This window comes from Mus pahari, chromosome 5, assembly GCF_900095145.1.
Source record: "Mus pahari chromosome 5, PAHARI_EIJ_v1.1, whole genome shotgun sequence".
Classification (NCBI taxonomy): domain Eukaryota; kingdom Metazoa; phylum Chordata; class Mammalia; order Rodentia; family Muridae; genus Mus; species Mus pahari.
In genome coordinates, this window is record NC_034594.1 from 102,862,092 (window position 1) to 102,881,776 (window position 19,685).

The 19,685-nt window shown below is 39.2% G+C and overlaps 1 protein-coding gene across 1 annotated transcript in view; it reads right to left on the minus strand.

The window, feature by feature from the left end:
- Positions 1-19,685, minus strand: part of Dars (aspartyl-tRNA synthetase) — a 54,929-nt gene that overhangs the window by 11,499 nt on the left and 23,745 nt on the right. The window contains exons 5-8 of the mRNA XM_029538687.1: positions 14,076-14,178; positions 11,806-11,886; positions 10,165-10,224; positions 1,732-1,906 (exon numbers count right to left, since the gene is read on the minus strand). Coding sequence (XP_029394547.1) covers positions 1,732-1,906; positions 10,165-10,224; positions 11,806-11,886; positions 14,076-14,178 — 419 coding nt within the window. The remainder of the gene's footprint in view (positions 1-1,731; positions 1,907-10,164; positions 10,225-11,805; positions 11,887-14,075; positions 14,179-19,685) is intronic.

Consider the following 19,685-nt stretch of genomic DNA (forward strand, 5'->3'; position numbering starts at 1 on the left):
AAAAAAAAAAAAAAAAAAAAAAAAAAAAAAAAAAAAAAAAGAAAAAGTAGCACAAGGTTCCCAATAAGGCACTAGAGAAAGTACCCAGGGAGGTGAAGGGGTCTGCAGCCCCATAGGAGGAACATCAATATGAACTAACCAGTACCTCCAGAGCTCCTTGGAACTATACCACCAATCAAAGAAAACACATGGTGGGACATGTGACTCTAGTTGTATATGTAGCAGAGGATGGTCTAGTCGGTCATCAATGAGAGGAGAGGCCCTTGGTCCTGTGAAGGCTCTATACCCCAGTGTAGGGGAGTGGGAGTGGGTGGGTTGGGGAGCAGGGGGAGGAAGTAGAGGATAGGGGATTTTCAGAGGGGAAACTAGGAAATGGGATAACATTTGAAATATAAATAAAGAAGATATCTAATAAAAAAAAAGAAATAGTTCACTTAGAGAAAAAAAGAAAATCTAGAAAATTGAGAATTGCAGATAAATGTTCCCTTTTCTGAACTGATTTTATATCTATTACTTTAAGGCTCTAAAAACCTAAATGAATAAATAGAAGGAAAAAAGTTATTTTTATTCTCTTCCTTTTTTTCTGAGACAAGATCTTATCAAGTAAGGTCACTGTCTTAATTATTTTTCTAACAGTTACTAAACAATTTCTCTCTTGAGAAAAGGGTTCTCTGCATTTCCCTGGCTGTCCTGGAACTCACTCTGTTGATCAAGTTGGCTGTGAATTCAGAGGTCTGCCTGTCTCTGCCCCCCGAGTAGGGGGGAATTAAAGGTGTGTGCCACCACATCTGTCTAGCATTTTAATTATTTTTCTAACTGTAACAAAATAAATGTTTAACTTTTTAAATCTATAATTAACTGCTATTCTTGCTTTTTGCTTTTATATATGTATATCATTTGTGTACCTTGTAGCAGAGAAGGTCAGAAGGCATTGGATTTCCTGGAACTGGAGTTACACACAGATGGTTCTGAGCTGTGTCCATGCTGGGAAGTGAACCTGGGTCCTCTGAAGAGCAACCACCCTTAGTACTCTTAACCACTGAACCATCTCTCCAGTCCCATGAATGATAGTCTTTAAAAATACTTATTGACTTAGTGTATATGCTCACCTGTGAGGAATGCATTTGAAGGCCAGAGGACAGCTTATGAAAGTTGGTTCTTTCCTCCTATTCTTGCACTATGTGTCATACTGTTAGGCTTGGTGGCAGTGGCAAGCCTCTTTACTCATTGAACCATCACACACTGGCCCTGAAATGATTTTCCCCTTTGGAGAAAGGCTCTCATTATGCAGCTCTGGCTAACCTGGAACTCACAAAGAGCTATCTGCCTCTGGCTCCAGAGTGTTGGTTGGGATGAAAGGTGTTAGCCACCAAACCAGCTGGGATGCTGCCTGTAATACATCTTTTAAGTGTTACGTCAACACTTCTAAAAAGGTAAATGATCACAAGATTCTCATGGAAGAATGACATCAACAGGCATTTAATGATTTTTACAATGCATTTTATATAAAACCAAATTGCAGTACTAATTTTGCAGTAAAGAAAATTTACTTAATAAAAATATCTATGGTCTAGTAGGAATTGTGCTGTTTGCTACTGCATTATTTCCTTATAATGTCCACAAAATGACTCCTGAAGGAAGAATATGGAACACTGCAGGCCGTGGTATTACTGACCTTGAAATGGAACTAAACCATAACAGACTCTTGGGATTATTCAGTTAAAAATTAACATAAGCAACACATAGGAAGAGCAATTAATTTTTTTAAATTATAGGAATCATTAAGAAGCATACCTGAAATAATTTTAGGAGTTTGGATTTCCACAAAACCTTTGTTAATTAAAGTTTCTCGGAAGAGATGGCAGATGCCAGACTGGAGACGGAAGATGGCCTGACTAGTTGATGTCTGTAAGAGAGCATCAAAACCTACTTAAATCAACCTGGCACACCAAGCACTCACCAAGAGTAAGTCAAACTATTCCTGTTCTCAACAATTTTTAAGTCCAACAGTACTGCAGAAGATGGAACACACAACAACCCAAGCCAGAAGGTGATGAGACACTGCATTCTAATGAATACATATGACCACACTGAGCCAGTCTGACTAGATGATTCCTGAGCAGATGGTCTCATTTGTAAGAATTCCATTTGAGAAAAATATTCAACTATTAATGAAACACCTTGCTTGTAGATCCTCTTGGGGACTCTTTTTAGAGGCAATCCATTAAATGAGATGTATCAATATTTACATAGTATAAAAATACTCTCCTAAGCAAGAGTTTAGCATGGAGCAACACATTACCAAAGACAACATGAATGTTCATCTTAATCACAACAAATTACATACTAACTGTAGATAGCCATGCATTTATTCCATTAAACCAAGAAAATGAATATATAAAAGGCATAAGCAGCTTACAACTCTGGCCTACAATGGCACATAAAGCAGTGAACTGGAGCCCTTTAAGAGCTTGCTACTGTCACCTTTTCTATTTTCGTTCATTTTTTCTCTTTACCTCCTCAATTACTCTGGCTTCCTTTGTTTACTTTCAGGCTCAATCAGGATTGATAGTGGCCAGAGCTCTCTATAAATTATCTGTGCTCCAGTCAAAAGAATTCACTTCTTAGCATTAAGTATCGCCTAATACATTAAAGAAAAAACAGTTACAACCAGGTAGGTGTTTGGTAAAATACCTGACCTCAAACCACACTAGGGTAGTCACTGCGTTGGTACTGAGGCAGTTCAATCAACTGTTCTATGGCCACAGCTCACTCCTGCGCAGGCACACAGCACTCTGATGCAGACACTAAGGACCAGGTCTCCTCTTTGCATCTCCTTTATAGGAAAGGAGATCCTGGCTTATTTTTGCTTGTTTGTATGTTTGTTTTTCAAGACAGGATTCTACTATGTAAGTCCTGGCCATCCTGGAACTTGCTCTGTAGACTAGCTGGCCTTGAACTCAAAGAGATCCTTTGCCTCTTGAGTGCTGGGATTAAAGGCCTGTGCTACTACCACCCAGGTGGGGGACTTTCTAAAAGCTTCTATAATCTGTTTAATTATTCACTTTGAAGACACTTACATTTAAATTGGAGAGGATGTTTGACTCTTTACTTGTTCATGTACTTATTCATTCATTTATTTTTTTGCATTAAGTGACTTAAAGAAACACCAGTTCACCCAATCACCACAAACTGTGTAAACTTCAAAACCTAGTAATCTACACATCAAAGAGGTATGTCATTATATTGCTACACATATGGAGACACAATTCACTTTAGTGAAATATTCTGTAAGGGCCACTAGTACACTTCATAGCTATTTCTTTCTTTTAGCAAGCATAACTAAACTTAGTATTTTTAAAAAGCAAATTTTAAAACAACCCCCCCCAAAATAAATAAATATATCTTATCACATACTAAACCCATTTTTGGTCTCCTGACTGTATCAATGTATGTGGAAAATGGACTGTGTTATATAAGAATAAACACCTCCCTGCTCCATTAAGTTCCTCAATACATTTGCTGGCTCCTAGAAAAGAAGGTGCCTATTTTATTCAAAAGAAGGAACTGGGGATATAGCTCAGGGCTGTATCATTTGTCTAGCATGCTAACATATTCAAAATTCTGTGCTCAATTTGTATTACGGAAGAAGAAAATTAAAAAGAAGAAAGCAGTGAAGCTCAGCAGTACACTTCTTGCCCAGCATGCACAAGACCCCGAGTTTAATCTCTAACGCAAGGAAACCAAACCAACCAAAAACCAAACAAACCAACCAACCAAACAAAAAACTACCAAGAAACTGAACACAATTATTTAGATGATAATTGTAGTTATGTTCCACTTTCTATTTAGCACCTATATGCTAGAGGCTATTTTCCTGCAGATTCTCCTTTTTTTTTTTTTTTCCCCCAGATTCTCCTTTTTTAAGGGTTTGTGATGATTATAGCAGTGCACATCTGTAATACCAGCTCTTAGGCTGAGGTACAAGGACTACCACAGACGGGGCGGGGACTGAGTACTGCCACAATGAACAATAAGGTTGGTGAGAAGAGTTAATCAGAATTTCTATTTCTAAAATAGTCTTTTAAAAAAGCAGTAAGAAAGAAAAAGTTTCAAAAGTGATCATTAATTATTTGATTATTTGTAATGCTGACAAGAATTCTTACAAAGAGAATCACACTTGCTTCTTCTGGCTGCACACCAACTATCTTTGTACTTACGGCATAAAAAGTCACCACTAAGAAGCTTGAGCATCTATGTATGGAAACTTGCCTAGAGGAAAAATCTGTCCTCAGAGGAATTGTGCTCATCAGACCAAAAGCCTGAGAAACTGAGTCCACTGCTGAATCATGTTCAGCATGCATCTGCTCCTTCTTCAATCACAAAGCATCCTTAGGACATTAGAGGACAACATGGAGTTCGTAAAATCTAAGCAATAGTCAATGGAGTTTTCTGGGGTTTGATCAAACAGTCATTCTAGTTAGAATAATAATATTTAAGGAGAGTCAAAACCTACTTCTGTCAACTCTTTTAAAATAGAGACTAATTTTAGGGACTGGAGATATCCCAATAGTTATTAGACAACATAAAAATAAAGGGGGGGACACCCCAAAACCAAGACTCTACTTAGAGAATTAGTTTCCCTGAGGTCATGTTATTAGAAAACAACATTGCACCAGGCAGTGGTAGTGGTGGTGTACACATTTTTAATCTCAGCTCTTGGAAGGCACAGAGAGGCAGATCTATGTGAGTTTCAGGACAGCCTGGTTTACAGAGTGAGTTCCAGGACAGCCAGGGGTACAAAGGGTGATTCTGTCTTTAAAAAACAAAAGAGGAGGGGTGGTGAGACTGGGAGGAGGAAGAGAAAAAAGAAACCATCACATCTTTTCATCTTTTAGAGGACAAGAGGGGTAGGTTAGTGGGAAGAATCTGAAGTGTTGAGAGGGAGAAATAAACAAAATATATCAAACAGGGCCAAGTTTTCAATGAAACTTAATATTCTTACAATAAACTATTTTCAGCTTGTAGCTTAAAAAAAAACAAAACAAAACAAAAATCTCAATTACTACCTCAATTGAACCCACTATAGCTTTTGTTTGTTTCCAGTTAATGGTTTATGAAGCTCGTTTATAGATTCTTGTGAAGCTAGACTGAGGAGCAAGAAAGATCTGATGAATATTCCTCAGTTGCAAATCTGAAATGCTCTACAATCTGAAACTTTCTGAACATTGATATGACGCTACAAGCAGAAAAAAAAATCTACACTTCTAGGCTATATTTTATGCAGAAAATTAATTTAAAATAATGCATATAAAATTACCTTCGACTATGTACACATACAGATCACAAGTGAATTTCTCCTCTAGACTTCAGTCTCATCTCCGGAGTATCTCAGTATGTACATGCACATACTCCTAAATCTGAAAAGACTTCAAAATATTTCCAGTTCCAAGCACTATATCCAAGACATTCATTCTGTCATAGAAAACTGGATAGAAAGCTATTTCTAAAATTATACCCTTTTCCATTCTAAATAAGCTATTTTTTTAAAAAATCAGGTCGATGTAGAATTTATAATCAAGTACAAGTAATCTTTGTGATAAAAAAACAAAAACAAAAACCTGGAATCACTGCAAAACTGCGATTATACTAGCATAATAAGGGGACTTCAGCAGAGCTCAGGTTAAATCCCAGCCAAGACTCTAGCATGCAGGCACTGTAGCATATGATAAAGGTACTGCAGACTGAGAATGGATGGGTTTGTGACACAACAGTGTCGGGCATCCCTACAACACTGATTCAGGCCAACAGTTACCACACATCCATGACTATCTCAGACCAACCGAAACTATGTTTAAAATGTTATAGACTATGGCAACCACCCACCTATGGTTCTTATAGCATTCCCAATGTTCCCTCTGCTGCTCATATAAATCAGCATTAATTACTTCAACTTGTTTCTGCCTCTACTCATTTCTATCATGGTGGGTTTCACTTATATTACCATTATTTCCCTTTAAATCACACCTTAAGGGGGCTGGAGAAATGGCTCAGTGGTTAAGAGCCTGACTCCTCTTCTGAAGGTCCTGAGTTCAAATCCCAGCAACCACATGGTGGCTCACAACCATCTGTAATGAGATATGACACCCTTTTCTAGAGTGTCTGAAGACAGCTATAGTGTATTTACATATAATAGATAAATAAATCTTTAAAAAAAAAAAATCACACCTTAAATGGTGCATCCTTAGCAATGTCATCTATGAACACATGAATTTAATTTGCAAGTTAAATCACATTAGCTATTAAAATATAAAGTATGCATCTGTTTAGCACCCAGAAACTACTGTATATTTCCAGTTTGCTGGTGTGCAAACTGTATTGCCAAGAAAATCTTTTATATTAAAAGGGTGTAAAAATTCAAAATACAAATTTTTTATTCTCTACTTGAAAAAGAAGACAGACCTTTATTACAAACTGTCTAATTGTTGTATAGTGTTTCAAGATTTTACGGTTTTGTTAATAACACTCTGAGAAAGGGATGCATTGGTCTGGAGAGATGGGTCAGCAGTTAAGAGCATTGACTGCTCTTCCAGAGGTCCTGAGTTCAATTCCCAGCAACCACATGGTAGCTCACAATCATCTGTAATGGGATCTGATGCCCTCTTCTGGTGTGTCTGAAGACAGCTACAGTGTACTCATGTACATAAAACAAATAAATAATTCTTTAAAAAAAAAAGGGGGGGGGACACATTTTAAAATATTTTTAGATTTATTTTATGTATATAAGTGTTTTGTCTGAATGTATGTGTGTGCACTATGTGTATACCCCTTGCCCTCAGCTCAGAAGAGGCCATTATCAGATCCTCTGAAACTGGAGTTGCAGACACTTTTAAGCTTCCATGACAGTGCTTAGAAACAAGCCTTGCCCTTGGCAAGAGGAGCAAGTGCTCTTAACTGCTGAGCCTTCTCCAGCAACCCCCACCCGACCTCTTAAAAATGTATTTATTAATATTTGTTTTAACTAAAAATGTATGTGTGTAGGTGTTTTGCCTGCATGTATGCTATGTGGTTTCAGTGCCCAGGGAGGTCCACAGGGGCGTGTTAGATCCCCTGGAATTGGAGTTATAGTCAGCTATAAGCTGGGAAACCACATGTGCAAGAACAATAAGCACCTTTAACCACTAAGCCATCTCTCCAGCTCTTCCCTAAAACAAAACAAAACAACATAGCACTTATGTGTGGGGGAAGGCAGTACCTGCCATGATGCATGTGGCAGTCAGAGGATGACATTCAAGAATTGATTGTCTCCTTTTATCACGTGGGTTCCTGGGTCATCTCAGGTCACAGTGCCTGGTGGCAGGTACCTACGCCGATGAACCATCTTGATAGCTCCAAGAATGTTAAAATGTTAAAGCCATTTTTATTCTCAGAAAGGTCTGAGTTAGTTGACTTTTTCTGTAAGAGCACTCACCCAGCTCCTATTATGGACCACTGTGGCAGTTCACTTCACCCTCCAAGGACGGCAGGCTACTGGGAGCCTCGTGGAAGGGCTGCACTTAAATCAGAATCTCTCTTTGATTTCTCCTTATTCTTAGGTACAGATAAAAGTCGCCAAAATAGTAAATACTTATACTTCCTCTTGGGGATTCATTCTGTAAATAACAGTGTTCCCTAAACAGAAATATATTACTTCAGTTAGTGTAACACTACAATTTATTTCACAAACCCTTTTACTGTTTTATGTGTAGAAGTGCTTTGCCTGCATGTTTATCTAACATCCCATTCAAGTTAATACTCTTGGGAGCCCAAAAAGAGCACCAGATCCTCTGAAACTGGAAGTTATAGGACTATTACAGCTGTGACCTGCCATGTGGGTGCTGGGAACTGAACAAGCCCTCTGGAAGAGCAGCCAGGGCTCTTATCTACTGTGTCATCTTTCCAGTCCACAATTTGTTTTTTTTTAATTGACTCCCCTGCACTAAAACATTTATGCTCATGTTACCAGTTTCATATAAACACTGGAATATATAGCAGTTACCTACTTCAAAGAACTTTTAGGAGATTAGACTGTTGTATGAGCTCTTTGTGCAGTCCTACCTCCCTGGGGTTGTCAGGTTATCATACAAGTTGAACTATTTAAAAAAAATCATATCACATTTAGGCTTGGGATATAGCTAAGTCAGTTGAGTACCTACCTAGAATGTTATGAGGGCCTAGATTCAATCCCCAGCACAACCGGATGTAAAACTTGAGAAGTAAAAGCAAGAGGATCAGAAATATACAGAAAGTTCAAGATCAGCTTGGAATGCATGAAGCCCTGTCTCAAAAAAATAAATATAAGGGTCTGGTGAGATGGCTCAGCCAGAAGAGATGCTTGCTGCTAATCCTGATGACCTGAGTTTGATCCCTGGAAACTACACCGTGTAAGGAGAGAACCATCTCCTACAAGCTGTCCTCTAACTTTAACACTGTGCTCCATGGCATATCTCCCTCCCACAAAATATGTAAGATGGCCCACACAAGTGTTGAGGACAAGGGTTTGGCTCACTAGTACATAAAAAGGCAAATGGATGTGGAGATCTGCTTACAACCATAGCTCTATGGAGCTAGAGATAGGGAAAGCTGATTAGGGAGACCCATCTCCATCAGCGAACTCTACATTCAGTAAGAGACCCTGCCTCAGTATGTAAAGTGAAGAGTGGTACAGAAGAACTTGGGCAACCACCTCAGGCCCCAACACACAGATGTACAAAGGGCACAGGCACTCACACACATACATCTTTACATATGTACCTCCATAGGGACACATATGTACATTGAAAACCACAAACACATGAAAAAAAGGTGTTTATAAAGGATCAGACAAACACTATGACTGAAATAAAGGCACAATACTTCCTGGTGGTATAGGACAACAAAAAAGGCACATACTCTACTTAGTATTTTAACCAACATGGGCCCGGGACTGCTAGGATCTCCAACTTTTCAAGAAAAGTCATTTGGATGTTAATATGAAAACCTTCCCACACTTCCTTTCCTCTCACAGACCACAATAATTTGCCCAAGATAGCCTCCAACTCATTTTTCTTCTGTTTTTTGAGCTAGGGTTTCATTTCTGTAGTAAAGATTAAGCCTATGCAATCTAAGTACACTTTGATTTTTACTGCCTCATCCCCTTGAATGTTGGGATTACTGGTACACACAACCAAGCTGATCAAATCCTGGGTTCAAGTGATCTTTCCGTCTCAGCCTCCCAAATACCTGGGATCACAAGCCTGTGCCACTGCACTCAGCAAAACTTCCATTATTCAATGATGGCAAAGCATTTAAATTAAAACACCCACAACACTAACATATTTTTTCTGTGCCAACCTGTAGCATAAGCCAGTTCAACAATGTTCAGCAAATAGTATGAGCAAACCTAGTCTATCTAACTCTTACAGCCAAAATACACGAAAAAACGTAAGCTTTCTTTCTAGGCAGTACCAGGAGGTTACGTTTTCAACATTAATTAAAATGGAGATTTAAAAAAAAAAAAAAGAAAGAAAGCAAATAGAATAAACACTAAGTGTACTACAGGGGGACACTCACAACTTCAGAAGAATCAAAGTCATAAAGAACTTGGGGGAGCAAAGAACCTGAGCATGAGATAGACTACTTAAGGAGGAAGATGTGGTCAAACATGAAGAAAGAAAGATGACAAACCAATGATGAAACCACTGGACTCTTTCACTTGCAACCAAACCAAAAGGAAACAGAAGCCCCACGAGACGGCAATGTAAACGCGAGGGACAGCGACTCGCTTCTTCATAACAACACCTGTCCCTACCTGGCTGCACTAAAGTGTAAGCAATTTCTTCCACATTTTGTATGGATTTAACGGTTGCATTTCCACTTGCTGATGAAACAGTATAAAACAGACATCACCTGGAAGCCACCCAAACATTGGTTTTTATAATCATCTGTTGTTTTCAAAGCAAGTCAGCATCCTGCGAACTAGTACTCACCTGCTCCTGTTACTGGCAGCTCTTTCTGTGGGAAGGGTCAGTCAGAGAGGTACACTGTATCATGATACTTACACATAGGCAAGTGGCAATAAGCTTTATGGTATCTCCACCCATTTCAATGTTGGCATAATTGTATCAACAAACAAATGAGGCATACCCTAAGGTCAATGACTCTGTTGTCTAATCTTGTATCCTGGTTAACGGTAGCTCTTCCGTCCTAAAATAAATAAATAAAGAGGGTAGGAGGGGATTTAAAAAACAAACAGATTTTACCAGTATTTTGAAGCACACAAACACACATACACCCCATTCTAAGAAGCAATGTTTCCTTTTAGTGAGATGTGTATGCTAATATTGTACATGGAAATCAAGAAGCCAAGATAATAAACAGAATAAAAAGAAAGCCAGGGAGAAGTTGGTGTTAGAAGGCAGAAATGATGCTGGGGATGGTATGGGATGCCTCTAATGCCAGCACTTGGGAAGCAGAGGCAGGTGGATCTCTGTGAGTCTGAGGCTAACCAGAACTGAGTGAGACTCTGTCTTGAATATACCCTCCCACACTCCACATACCAACAAAAGAGAAAAAGGAGTGAAGGGGAGGGAGACTTAGACTAATATGTCTCAGTGGGTAAAGCATATATAAAGGATGAATACTTGACTTTGAATCCCAATTATCCCTGGTGGTAATACATGAGCTAGCTAAACTAGCTTAATCAGTGAGCCTAGGTTCAAAGTGAGATACCCTGTCTCAATATCAAAGGTGAAGAGTGGTTAAGGAAGATAGACAGCCACTATCTATCTCTGGCATCTAATATGCACACATGTACCCACATACATGGGAACATGCATATACACACACATGCAGCCACCCACACAAACCCAGAGAGACGGTAAAATGAGAAGGAACAGATAAGCAATACTGCGCTCTTTCCCCTTCTCCAAAGCTGCTCCCTAGTGGGGCACCAGAGCCACTACCAAAGGCCCTCTCAGACTTTCAGGGAATCCCTGAAATCATTCTCTCCCTCCCCCCCCACCCCTTTTGGGGGTGAGGCAGTGTTTCTCTGTGTAGCCCCAGCTGTTCTAGAACTTGCTCTGTAGACTAGGTTAGTCTCAAACTCAGATACACCTGCCTCTGCCTGGAATTAGAGGCATGGTCTGCACCACATGTGGCTAAATCTCTTATTTTCTTACAATACTTTTTGTTCTCACTCATGAGTGTATTAAGAACTTTGTAAAAGTTTGGTAACTTTCCAACACTATGAATTCAAGAACTGTATGAGAACCTAGATGTATATAGTCAGATATTTACACACTTTGTCTATATTTAACACGACGTCACACTTGTAACGGGAAAGTTTTGTTTTGGAAAATATAAAGTATGTTTTGGTCACTTTTATCTTTTATCTAAAATATATTCAAGTATGCAATACTTTACTGACAAACAAATCAATAAAACAAAAACTTTTGGGGTTATCTTTTATATTTTTTAAGAAAATAAAAAAGGACATTTTTTCCTTTTGGATTCTGGGACTCCTGCCTGATAGATAAACCTCTACTACTGAGCTGTATCCCTAGCTGCAAAACAGATCAGGACACCAAAAAAACTCTAGAGATATGCTGGTGTAACAGCAATGTAATTGAACCTGGGCCTCTTGACTACTAGATAAACCCTCTCCCACGGAGCTACACCCTAGCCCCTATAAAGTTTAAGAACAAACTCAACTCACTTTCCAGGTCCATTTACTACAATGAATGTTACAGACTACCCAGAGCAGGCAGACAATGACACAGGCTTTACCTCCTCTCCTTCCACTTCAGGTCGAACGGCATCATCCAGCTGCAAGGGCAGGCGAGGTTCAGCCAAGCTAATCACATAAATCTGAAAGTGAGAAATTGCCAAAAATACTAAGAAGTCAACAAAAGTACCTTCTGTTTAAAGACAATCTACATGAAATATTTGCATACATCTTTAATTGAAACTACTTGGTGAAATAAAATAAGGTAATATCCATTTAAAAATAAATTATTTAGTTTTATTTTATGTGCACTAGTGTTTTGCTTTCATGTATATCTGAATGAGGGAGTCTGGTTCCCTGGAACATGAGTTACAAACAGTTGTGAGGTGCCATGTGGGTGCTTGGAATTGAACTAGGAACCTCCCACATCAGTCATTAATCAATTGCCACTGAGTCATTTCTACAGCCTGGATAATATCTATTTTAAATCTATGTAACAGGGATAATATTGTTGGCTTTATGGATTGTTTGAAGTCAAATATTTTACAAACCCTAGGTATACACCAATGTAATAAACGAAAGCTGTGATTAAGGAAATCAATTCCAAAGCTCCAATTAAAAAGGAATCTGCCACAAGAACCAAAGCATTAACATAAGGGTTGCTATTCCCATTAGCAGTACTCAGCCTTTCCCCACTACTACGAGCAGCTAAGTAACACTCACCACCTTCCTTTCTTTATTCTTTGTCTCCTTTTAACTGTCTCCTCTCATCAAATACCACATCTCACTTCCTGCTCTTCTGCTCAAGAACTGCCTCACAGGGGATGTTGTTTTCCACTATCAAAGTCCCTTAATACTCACACACTAAACATTTTAGTGATAAAAATAGTGAGTTTATGAGTAAAGAAGGATTTTCTGAGCACCCTTAAAAACATTATTACCTTATCACTTATACCTGGTGAATCACAAAAAGGAATTGCCTTTATTAAGTCAAGAAAAGAAGCTATATTCTCTCAATTTGTAGATTACACTTGGCATTCAGAGAAAGTGTCAGAAGGCTTTACTCTAAAGTAGAATTATCCATCATGGCTCCTTATACCCAAGTTTTAGGCTTCCTTTGGTTAACACAATCTTGACCTTCAAATCCCAAGCTGAAGAACCCAAGTGCTATGACTTTCATAACCAGTGGAAATCCACCCTCTCCTTCACTGGATCTGAGTTCACATAGTATTTGGCACAAAATACATACAAGCAGTAACTGTTGAATACATTAGAGTGAGAGCACAATTTAAATTTGTTATAAAATATTTTATCATTATTATTAATATATAAAATATTATATTACTATGATGAGGAAACTTCTAAGTTTCTAAGACTTAAAAAATTATTATTGATACTTCTAACGCAAGATATGTGCTCTGCAATTGAGGGAGATCCCTCTTAATAAAAATATTAAAAATACATATTTTTTTTCTTTATTAAGTCGCCAAGTTTTCCTTAGTAGAGTGCTGAAAACATGTCAGTTGGAAGACAGTGGTAATGTATCCTTTTTGTCAATATAAATGGATTTCTTTAGTAGACTCAACCAAGAACATAGTAATGTGTCAGGTCAGGTCAGGTCAGGTCAGCAAAAATACAAGATTTTCTATATCTCAGAGTTCCATGACAACTAACTCCTATTAAATCTAACTTCATTCCCAAATCGGTGGGTATAAATGTCCTGAACTCTCCAAGTGAGCCAACCAGTCATCCTTATACAAGCTCCTAAGTACTTACTCCTCCCTTCTGTGGGCAGAGGTCTCTGTGTATATGTTCTTTCTGAGGGAGGGAAGAAACTATCCCTTGAATGAAAACTTCTTAAACATTCATTCATTTATTTATACGAATATGTGCATATATATGAGAATTTATGCTCACATCATAGGACAAGGGTGGAGAGAGATCAGAGGGCCATTTTTTATGAGTTGGTTCTCTCCTTGTAAGTGGGTCCCACAGTACAAACTGATTCAGGGATTAACATAAACCTCAGAAATTTACACCAATTTGTTGTTGTTTGGTTTTTCACTATTAGATCAGGATAGCATCAAACTCACAGATATCTGCCTACCTCTTACCTCCCAGTTGCTTCAATTAAAGGTGTATACCAATATGCCCAGCTATAACTACTAAGAACATAAAGATCTGACATAAAATGGTCTAAGAATCCTTCAAATCTATATATAATTTTATCTGTGTGTCTGTTATTCTTTCTTTTCTTATGGGTCAAATGCAGGTTACCATGCATGCTAAGCTGTATCTCCAGCTCTCACAATTATACTTCAAAATGAGTTACCTTCTGGACATGCAACTCAACATCCTGCTGTGTACAGCTTCCAATTTTCTGATTTACTTTTCTCACAACACCTTCTACATCAATAATACTTTCTTTGTTGATGCTGTCAAGAGAAAAAAAATCCTCAATGTTAATAATCTCATTAGAGGTGTCAGAAATTATTTGGTATTTAAGCAGCAGAATATGTCAAGCCATCCTTTAACACAGGAGACTGTTTCAATAAAGCCAGTCTCTTCAACCTACTTAAAACAAGCTATTATGCAGTATATTGTGAGACTTATTTAAAGAGATGACTTTTTAAAAAGATGCCACAGTTTAGTAACCATTTATAAGATACTTGAGAACATAAAAGGCAATAGGACAAAGTGAACTGTGAAATGTAGTAAAGTCTCTGAATTATTAAAAAACCCTTTCCTTCTTATACTTGAGATTCACTAAGATCAGCATTTCCTATAATAAGAAACACTGGCTTCAATAAATGCAATTACTGTTATGTAATGGAATTAAATAATAGAAGAAGGTCAACCAAAAAGTGTTCCGAGTACTTTGCAATTAGTTTCATTGCCTAAGGTTTTTTTTTTTTTTTTTTTTTTTGCTCACCTTTCCCCTGGACTGTGACTGATAACCTGGATATGCACTCATACTTAAGGAATGCTCATGTGACACTGTGTATTTGGTAAAAAATATAAGATTTAGTGTTCATGGAAAAGTTCCCTTCATTCTGACAGAACTGCATCTTCAGTAGCTGTGATGTTTCTAGACACCCTAGAAACCACACACTGCTCCCTTTACACCAGAACACCACAGGAAGCTACAAGGTAATCTACGGAGGGTTGGAAAGGAAAGCCTAAGCTGTACAGCCTAGGATTCTGTCACCAACTACTAAAAAGAACAGGTCAGGCAGTGTGGTGTATGCCTTTAATACCAGCTTTTCTCTCTTGAGTGTCTACACCACAGCCATCGCTGAATTCCTAGCTAATGAAAAATCCTAATTTGTAATTAAAAAGTAGGCGGTACCTGTAACCCAGAAGGATCAGGTTTACTGATCCATTACCATGAAGAGCATTTCCCAACCCTGGTACTGTAGTGCGGGTCTACCTTCAGATGAAGACACAGACTCTCAGCTCCTACACCGTGCTTGCCTAGACGCTGCCATGCTCCCACCTTGATGATAACGGATTGAACCTCTGAACCTGTAAGCCAGCCCTAATTAAGTGCACGCCTTTCATCCCAGCCCTTGGGAGGCAGAGGCAGGCGGATTTCTGAGTTCGAGGCCAGCCTGGTCTACAAAGTGAGTTCCAGGACAGCCAGGGCTACACAGAGAAACCCTGTCTCGGGGGTGGGGAGGAAACAAAACAAAAACCCCCCAAACCAAAAAGTTGTCCTTTGTAAGGCTTGCCTTGGTCGTGGTGACTGTTCACAGCAGTAAACCCTAACTAAGACAGTGAACAAAGACCCTCTGCTTAGGACTGGCTGGAGATTTCCTTAGGTTTTAAACCTGGGACAACCCGGAGGGCAGGCTCTTCCCTGTCTTCTTCAGTCTCTACCAGTTACAAGGTCGCCCTGGCTGGCATACCCCACCTCCTACCCTGAGCTCTTTGGCCTAGGGGGTTAGGCTGCTCTTCCCTAAATAACCCATCATTTTGGTTACTTGCCCTCTTTGTACCTTTTTGACTCTTGGCTGCTGCAACAGCTCCCCTGGCCCAACCCCCCAGCACAACTCAGTCTGGTTCTGTTCAGTCTGGACTATCCCAGATGTCCCTGCCTTTGGATATGCTCTCCCAAGTATCTGTAATAAGCTTCCACCACACCTAGGAACAGTCAGTCATGTTCTGTTTTCCTATTTTTTTTTTTCATTCATAGATGTTCCTTAAATTATCCAAAATTTAATATTTTTATATATCTAAATTTATGCCTTTGCCTACCCCTATTTGCAGAAATGAGTGAAATCACAAGAAAAAAAACATAAACAAGAAATAACAAAGGACTAATTCTAAAACTTTCTAGTAGAACCTGGAAGCAGCTGAAAGTTTTCTGATTATTTCTGTGTGCAGATGAACAGACATGCACACAGTGACAGAACTACCTGCCAATCTAACTACTGTTTTCTTTTTTCTGAGGCAGGGTGTTTTTTTGAGACAGTTTCACAAAGCCCAGGCCGGCTTTTCATTCATTATGTAGCCCAGGCTTTCCTTGAACTCCTTACCTCCATCTGAGACTAAAGATGTGTATGTACCACTATAACCCAGGGTAACCATGTGACTTTTCACTGACTTACATGTATAAAGACAGTGTATATGATACAGTCTGCCAGCAGAAAGACACTGGACTGGGTAGCATAGAATTCCATTTGAAAACAAACATGCCTCTATGTCTGCATTTTGAAAAAGAATTTTATCTACCAGATACTAGAAAGCTTGAGTTTCACAGATGATGTGTAGTGCAAAATAACCTCTGGTGGAAAGAAAGGAACTCCCAGGAGCTGATTTAGTACAGGAGAAATGGATGAAGTAAATTAAACACATCTCCAGAGCTAGGTCAGCTGTTTTTATTATTAATGCCTGAAACTCACGGTCACTGCATTGTATTCTATGCCTCTCATTTTCAACCATTCTTTTGACTCTCCATATAATTAATCACTCAGTAAATAAGATAAATTAGTGCAATCTTGATATCAAGATGTTCTTAAGGAAAAGGCAAAACAGATTTCATGCCATCCATTAGGAAATGTCAACCACTAACTTAAAATTTTAGGTATAACCAACAGTTTACATAGAATAAAATTGCAAAAAGAATCATTTTTATATTTTATAAAAGTTTGGCTTTGTTTTGAAGGTTGTTCTATAATCCATGTTGGCCTTGAGCTCATTGTCCTCAGTTTCCCCAGTGCTAGGATTATAGGTGTATACCACCATACTAGTTATTCCATTTTCAGAGGGTTAATTTATTAAAATAATATCCTGACCTAGATAGGTTTCTATTGCTGATAAACAGGATGGCAAAAACCAACTCGGGCAGAAAGGGATAATTTCATGTTTTAGTTGTAGTCCACCTAGAAGGGACCCAGGTTAGAAACTCAAGGCAGGAGCCTGGAGGCAGAACTGAAGCAGAGACCATGGAGGAATGCTGCTTACTGACTTGCTCAGCCTACTTTCTTATAGAACTCAGGACCACCTGCCCTGGCCAGCACAGATCACAACGAGATCCCCTCCCAATCAATCATTAATCAAATAAAAGCCCCACAAGTCATTCTGGTGAGGGCATTTTCTCAGCTGAGGGTCTATCGTCTCAAATGATCCCTGCAAAGGTCTCTGTGACCACTAGGGCCAGCAGAGTAACAATGTGTGGGAGGTAAGAAGGTAGTTCAGTTCAGTAGCCCATGTTGATTCAAACTCCAAACCTCAGGAATCTGACACCAAGTAGTTTATTTTAGACACATTTTGTTGAGTTTTCCTGGGATGATTAACTTAATCTTGTATGCACAACAATAAAGCTTAAGTTGTGACTACATTGAAACTCTTTGTAAAATACAGGTGATATCTTCCATAAAGATGGGTTCTACAGATTGACAAGCTCAAGAGGTAGGTCTGGGGGAGTACCTGGTGTGGTTTCAGCCACACTGAGAGCACAAAGGGAACCAGGTTATTCACCATGTCCACTCTCAGCCTTCTGGGCTGAAACCAGGTTGTACAGCCTTCCCTTTGAAGGGACATCTCTGAGAGCACAAAGGGAACCAGGCTATTCACCATGTCCACTCCCAGCCTTCTGGGCTGAAACCAGGTTGTACATCCTTCCCTTTGAAGGGACATCTCTGGCTCCTCTAGTGCTCAGCTGTAAGCACAAGGACGTTGATACCTGCCCCCTCCCAAGCCCCCCCCATGCTAGCTTGTGCTGACACACAAAAAACACAAAAAACAAAAACAAAAGCAGTACAACTGACCCCTTGTCAACTTGATACACACACATTATCACTAACCTCTCTTTGTCCCCATATTGCATGTTAATATTAATAATACAAAACATAAATAACTTTAACTGTTCCAGTCTTTAAAAAATTCTACTTATGGGCTGGAGCGATGGCTCAGTGGTTAAGAGCACCTGGCTGTTCTTCCAGCAGACACTGAGGTAGATTTAAAGTACCCATATGCTAACTCACAAATGCCTGTAGCTCCAGTCTAAGGGGACCTGACACCTTCTTCTAGCTTCTGCAGGCACCAGGAACACAAGTGGTGCACAAAGATACATGCAGACAGACCATTCATACATTAATTAGGCATAGTAAATTGAAATTGGTCATAATACAACTGCCATTGAATCAGAACACAAGGCTGTCAGCATCAGCCCCTTCTCATGACTGAGATCTTCAGCGACATCAAATGTCATAGGGTGACAAGACTGTAACACGAGACTAACAGGTCTCATGCTAACCCCAAAGTAAACATTAGGAAGATCAAATACTTTCTAATTCTTTCAGACAAATAAAAGTAGGAAACTACAAATATGAAGAAAGGAGATATGGAGGGAGGGAAGGAGGAGAGGGAAGGAAGGGAGAGAGGGAGGGAGGAAAGAAAAGGAGGAAGGGACATAAAGGTGGATTAGTGAATTTTCTTTCCCTCAGTAGGTCATTGTACTCTGGAGATCTAAAAAACAAAACTCAAATGCCGTGAAAAGGCTCCTATTCGAGTACATAGGAGTAGGAGTGGTCTGAAGGCCACTGCTCAGATTTTTATTTCTACATAGGCATTAGATGAAAAAAATGTTAACTAGCACACCATTCTAGTCAAAGGCATGGCAATGCTGCACGCACATGGGGAAGATATAATCCTGGGGAGGGAAAAACCAGCTCATCTTTCTTATCTTGGTGTTGGGTCCTGGGCCAAGTGGCAACTCTTCCAGCCTCCTTTTCCCCCCCTTCCTTCCATTCATGCAGTTTTGTTTTGTTTTTCTGAGTATAAGAAATCACCTAGGATGGGTGTTAGCAAATGTTTGCAGAAGGCTGAGGTAGGAGGACTGGTATGAGTGAAAAGACCTAAATTACAAAGTAATTAAAAGCTAGCTGGGGTATAACATGCGACCCTGTAATCCATCTCAAAACATCAATCCAAACCAAACTCCCAGCTTAGACTGTCACTGACGTGGGAATGACGGAATGGTCTTATATTTTAAGCTCTTTATTGGCTGTGCTGAGGCTAGAATCTGGGACTTTATTGCTCCTTTTAGTGAAGTATTCTACTTCTTACTGACCCACAGTCCTAGCCCTGGAGAGATGGCTCAGTGGTTAAGAGCACTGAGTTCAAATCCCAGCAACCACATGGTGGCTCACAACCATCCGTAACCAGATATGACGCCCTCTTCTGAAGTATCTGAAGACGGCTACAGTGTACTTATATGTAATGAATGGATGAATGAATGAATGAATAAATCTAGAAAAAAGTTAAGAAAATATAGTTTTAAAACTTATTTTTTATGTTCAACATCCTTAGTCATCAGGGAAATGCAAATCAAAACAATCCTGAGATTCCATCTCACACCAGTCAGAATGGCTAAGATTAAAAATTCAGGTGACAGCAGATGCTGGCGAGGTTGTGGAGAAAGAGGAACACTCCTCCA